Genomic DNA, 5,847 nt, shown 5'->3' with positions numbered 1-5,847 from the left:
TTTCTACGTTCAGATTTCTTCATTTGTTATTTGTTTTTTATCAATGGTTTAAAAAGTCAAATCAAATTTTAAAATTAGGAAAAAAAAAGTTTTTAAAATATAATTTAAAAAAAAAATGATTAAGAATTCAACTAATATTCAAATCAACGTAAGAAGTGAGAAAAAAAAAAATTTAATTTTCAAAAACTAACAAAGGAAAAATCAGCTTTTAGATTGCGGAATGCGTAAATAAAGTCGGCCTTCTCAACGTACTCCTCTACTCGTCTAAATAGCAAATTGTGATTTCAGCTTAGAAATTTGGTTGAAATTTTATAGAGCCACTGAAACTTCAATGCAGCATCCAGAGTTCAAATTCCCAAGAACATTCAACTTTCGCCCCATAGCTTTAACAAATCAAACTTCCAATTCTAGGATTTCTGAACTGAACTGAACTGAAGCTGATCAGCTCTTGTAGAAATGGCGTGGAGTCTGATCTTTTGGTTCATCTCTTTCTGTTTCAACATCGCCCTCCTCGTCCTCAACTTTTACCAGGTATATCCTTTCTATTCTCTCATCAACCGTAGTTTCGGAGATCAACTGTCTTTATAATTGGTTAAGTTTGAATGCGTCTGCTGAAACGTATCCCCAATGTTCTTCTTGTTGTAATCCGGTGGTTGCTTATTCAATAAGGAGTGAGGTTTGATGCGAATCTGAGATTCGTTTTGCTGCCAGACAGCATTTGGACTTCAATTTGATTTACGGCTAGATGCGACCTAGATTTTGATTGACGGGACCTTTACACTGTCGCTGAACCTATTTCTGAAATAGATTATATACCTTCTTACTATTTCACGTTTTTCTCTTGCTTTCTTAACCAAGTAGTAGAATAATCAGTTTTACGGTGATGAATTTGATTTTTATTTTGATCGACCGTGTACTGTTAGCCAAAGAAAACGTATTCTCAAAAGGGCATATCATCCTATCAAATAACCTGCCACTTCCAGGAAATTGATTGATCAACCGACTCAATGATGTAATTTGACCTTACTCTTCAGAAACGTGGATGTATATATATTTTGTGGAGATGAACGATAATAAATGTACTTGAACTACAAAATTGACTTGGTACTATTATAGTTGATATCGATGTTTATTATACTTCAATTACTGGTTCTTGTTGGATGTGCCCCCATTTCGTTTAACATGTTCATGTACATTGGCAGAAGGCGAGAAGTGACTGCTCTGATTTTCTATTGAACTGTGATGGTTTCTTCTCTCTACTGCTTTATATATTTTTATGGGCTTGATGAATACTAAAGTTTTCATTTATTTATCAATATCACTACCCATTGCAAAGTCTAGTATTAATTGTCTAGGTACATTTTTGCTTTCAAGTTGGAAGCATCTAATGGTCGTGGTGGTTCTTTTTGTAGCTTTTGGTATTAACGGATTTGGAGGCAGATTATTTGAACATCTATGATTCTTCATCTCGCATTAATAAACTTGTCATTCCAGAGTTTTTAGTGCAAGGAGTATTTTGCTCTCTTTTCCTCTTCACAGGCCATTGGTTCATGTTTCTTATAACCGTCCCTGTTAGCTGCTATCACATAAATTTGTAAGTATTTCTTGACGTTGATGTGAGGCATAGTTTAGTTTTTCCTTTTACTGTGTGTTATGGACGTGGTGTATTGTTGGTGTTTCTTTGTTATGGATGAAGCCCTTTTACTGTCTAAAGTTTTATGGATGTCAATTTGAGCATAGCTCAATTGGTTAAGACATATACCTTCAACCATGAGGTCAAAGATTTGAATCACCCATCTCATGTTGTTGAACTCTCTGAAGTGCTATGGATGGGGCTTATGATGTTCTTCTTTACTAGTAATCCGTTTTTTTTTTTTTTGTTATGGAAAAAAAATTATATAAACTTCTTACTGTTTTAATAACTTTCGGTTTGTCTTTAAGCACAGTATTCTTTAAGATGCAAATATATAGTGATAACTACTTTGAAGGGTCAGGAGCATTGAATATTTTCACTCTGAAGTTGAGTTGAGATAGCCATTTCTTAAATGAGTGAACTTTAGATACAAATTACCGGGTGTCCTTTAAGTTTATGGTAACAGTTTTCCCTCAATATTAGATATGTTCTGCGTAATTGGGTGCATGTACGGGTTTTCTGTTGGCACAATGAGCTTATAGGCTAAGATGTACAGTCAGTTAATAACTTCAATTTTACCTGGTCTGTTCAACTCCTGTTACCATGTTTTTAAATTGATCTTCGTCATCCCCCTTTATTGGGATGGTTCCATGTTTTTTAATATGAATAATGAGGAAAAGCAGTTGGTTTGTTCCCCAAGCAAATGTAAATGACTTTTGTGGAATACTCTTTATGGTAGGTGTTGTCTCTATTTATCTACTTTGTTTTGAACTTATTCATTTAATTATAAATTATAAATTTTGTATTTAGTTTTGAACTAACCTATAAAGTTGCGTATCTTGCAACTTGGGCGGCATTGCCACCTCTTTTCTTTTATTATACGGGTGAAGCAAAGATTTGTGTCAGAAATGTCCTGACTGAGAAACAAGAATCTAGAAACCCAATTATCCAACTTGATTGAGAGGGATAACCATTCTTCCAGATCTCTGCTATGGTTGTTCCTTCTGGCATTGGGCATTCACTCACCTAAATCTTCAAACCAGTAGTTCTAAATGGCTTTGACTTCTCAATCAAGGCAAAAAGTCTTTGAATCAAAGAGCATAGCCGACCTGGAGAAACATTAACCAAAAATCCCCTAAATATCTGATGGTGGATTCATTAGTGATTTTTAATATGGACCTTGAAAGGTCATGGGTCAAGAAAGAGGCACTCTTAGGATACCTCCTAACAAGAATACTCAATAAATACAAAGAACACTAAAGATAAAAATATACATTGCAATATCAATGAAGAAACTACAATATATCATAGCTTTTTGAGAGAGTTAGTCTCTCCCAAAATTCCCCAAAGGAAATGCCACAAAATTCTTCACATTTTTTATCCCAACCCCACTTCCTCTATTTATAACTAAAAGTCATAACAACTTACTTGTATTTACTAATATGCCCTTTCTAATAACCTTATTTATCCTAATTAGGGGTCTTATAGGCATACAACCTTCATTAAGCCTCCAATGATCTAGTTTGCTTTAGGATGTTATTTTCCTTATCATTCAAACTCTAGCACTTGGCAATAGAAGGTCACAAACTTGTGGAGCTGCTACGCTAACAACATTCAAACTCTTACACTTGGCAATAGAAAGGTCACAGACTTGTGGACCTGCTACGATAACAATGGGTTGTACACCATCGTGAAGGACCCTTGTCATATATGCTAGAAATGACCTTGTTCAAATTGATTTGGCTGATAATGTTCTCATTCCTCTTCGTAAGATTGCCTATGTATACTCCACCTCTATACAAAGGGACCCAGTATGTAAATTCACATGATGGTCAGTGGCTACCCCTTCTATGTTCATCCCTTGCCATAGGCTTATTGATGATCTTCAAATATTTTTAGATCATAAAAAAGTCTTTTTTTAAAAATACAATGCTATCAGAATGAGCTGATGATTGAATACTGAACAGGTCTAGTTGGATAAAACACTGAAAGTCAACGTTTTTGTATACTTGTGCAATTCTTTTTATTTTTGAATATTCAACTTTTTCATCAATATATAATGAAAGATAGGATTGCTTTGTAAATGTGGTGCCTGTGTGCTAACCCAATTATCGTGGTGCCTGTGATTGCTTTATTCTTTATTCATTCTTTGTAAACGTTATTCCACGTATGGACCGAGTTATGCTAACTTGTTTGAATTTGCGTCCTTAAATAAGTGTAATTGATTTTCAGTGATGGATTGCTGCTGATCTTTTTTAAGAATAAAACCAAAATTTTCAAATGTATGACAGCCTATTATATGTACCTTGAATCCTTCAAATATGTCTTTACTAGATTCTCTGTTATGGATAGACGTCTACTGCTGATATTTTTTAAGAATAAAACTAAAATTTTCTAATGTAAGTTTCTATTGCACTATTTGAACTGGGAAGTTCTTTCAAGTATTTCTCCATTTTTGTGTGTTTATGACGTTTATTATCCGGTTCCAATGTCTCAGGTTCTTGAAGAGAGAGCATCTTATTGATGTCACTGAGGTGTTTAGAGCTCTTAAGCGTGAGAAGTATTTCCGTTTGGCCAAGCTTATCTTCTACTTGCTTCTGTTCCTCATAGTAATCTTCAGGTCAGTCTGCATTTTTTATTGTCTCATTCCTCTCAACTATTTAGAAGATGGGATTCTCCTGATTGAAGTTTTCCTTATTGTTTTCTGTATAGAATAATAATGGTAGCAGGAATGAAATCTGTTTTTGACTCTGCACCTGAAGATATAGACATTCGCTCCTCTGTTCTCGAATTCTAGAGTATTTATTTAACCATTACCATCTATTTTGCAATAATTACATGAGAAATTATCTACTTTTTTATTCGTTGCAAATCTTAAAGATAATGTTGCTGAACTAATTTTGAGATTGTTATGTTGGTTTTAGAACCTCTCTCTGTTGCCTTGATGCCAGTATGTTGTACTTTGTTCTGTTTGCAAATCTTGCTTCTTTCTAGCTTTGATGGTTCAGTATGTGCTATAAATTTAGTGTTCGTAACTCTTCAAATATTAAAGAGATGTAGCATTTTGTTGTCTTATGGACGACTTCCATGCTTCTCGACATCCCAGTACATATGCACTTGTATAAACATAATTCTCCCTTATGCATCAAGGTTTCATTTCGTCTTACCAATAAAGATAAAGCACAAATATTGATATTGTTTATTCAGAACTTCGCCCGTATTACTAGCATTATTCTTACATGTATTGAACTAACATCCAATGCAGGCTTACTTTGTCTGCTTTCAACTCTTTATCTGACGAAGACGATGTCCTACATTTATTTTGATTGCCATTCTCGTATCTGAAGTTTGTATTGTGGATTCTATAGCGTGTCGGGTTGATATTTATGTGGGAATTACACGAACAGAATGAATTTGGACTCAGCAACTTCGAACACATTCAAACAGGTTTTTCCTCCCATTTCCAGTATTTTGGTTTGGTAGGCTTCAAGTAGCAATCTCATTGACTTTCACCCAAGCAATACTTGTATGTAGAGGATAGCATTGTAGGCATATTATGTGATTTGTCTTGGTACCTTTGACAACTCACTGGTGGGATCTTTAAGATTAGGGTTTCATATTTAATCATTTTTGGAATATCAACTACTTTCAAGTCTTAGTATTCTTGTAAGGATTAAAACGATTTCCATCATTCAGTGTCAAGAAATATGTCAAGTGTTGATGTCTTTGGTAATCAATAGTTCAAAATGTGTTTGACTTTGATATATAATATATTTAAAAATCATAAAACTAGTTGATACTAATATTAGGTTGAAATATAAATTATTATTAATTAAGTTAGCAAAATGGGAAACGTGTAAAATTTTTGTATAATTATTAATTTGATTGAATTGTTTTCTTGGTACAACAATTGCAAGGATAGAGGATCGAACCTTCGACTTTTAAAGAGGAATGCAATATCAATTATCGCTAAGTTGAACTCATTTTAGCATAATATAATATAACATAATATATTATATAATGCACAATTTTTTTAAAAAAATAATAGTACTATTTATATTATTCCTAATTCAATTATGCATTAAAACTTTAAATTCAATATATATATATGTATTAGAATTTGATTGTTTAGATGATAGAATTCAAAAATAATTTTCAAAAGTAGATCTTAGATTGCATATTGATGACTCAAAACGTATAAATTGATTTGGGTT

The 5,847-nt window shown here is 33.3% G+C and overlaps 1 protein-coding gene across 2 annotated transcripts; it reads left to right on the top strand.

Annotated features, from left to right (window-relative positions):
- Positions 1–243: 243 nt before the first annotated feature.
- LOC120074755 (protein cornichon homolog 1) lies at positions 244–5,366 on the top strand. 2 transcript variants are annotated; one of them, XM_039027987.1, is made up of 5 exons: positions 244–531; positions 1,413–1,594; positions 4,131–4,253; positions 4,346–4,431; positions 4,899–5,366. In XM_039027987.1, the coding sequence occupies exons 1-4, from the start codon at positions 457–459 to the stop codon at positions 4,428–4,430; spliced, it is 465 nt and encodes a 154-aa protein (XP_038883915.1). In that variant the 5' UTR covers positions 244–456; the 3' UTR covers position 4,431; positions 4,899–5,366. The 2 variants fall into 2 exon arrangements, with proteins under 2 accessions (XP_038883915.1, XP_038883916.1); XM_039027988.1 differs by lacking the exon at positions 4,346–4,431 and having other exon boundaries at positions 250–531.
- Positions 5,367–5,847: the final 481 nt, after the last annotated feature.

This window comes from Benincasa hispida, chromosome 3 (genome assembly GCF_009727055.1).
Source record: "Benincasa hispida cultivar B227 chromosome 3, ASM972705v1, whole genome shotgun sequence".
NCBI classification, from domain to species: Eukaryota; Viridiplantae; Streptophyta; class Magnoliopsida; order Cucurbitales; family Cucurbitaceae; genus Benincasa; species Benincasa hispida.
This window is presented reverse-complemented; position numbering and strand designations above follow the sequence as displayed.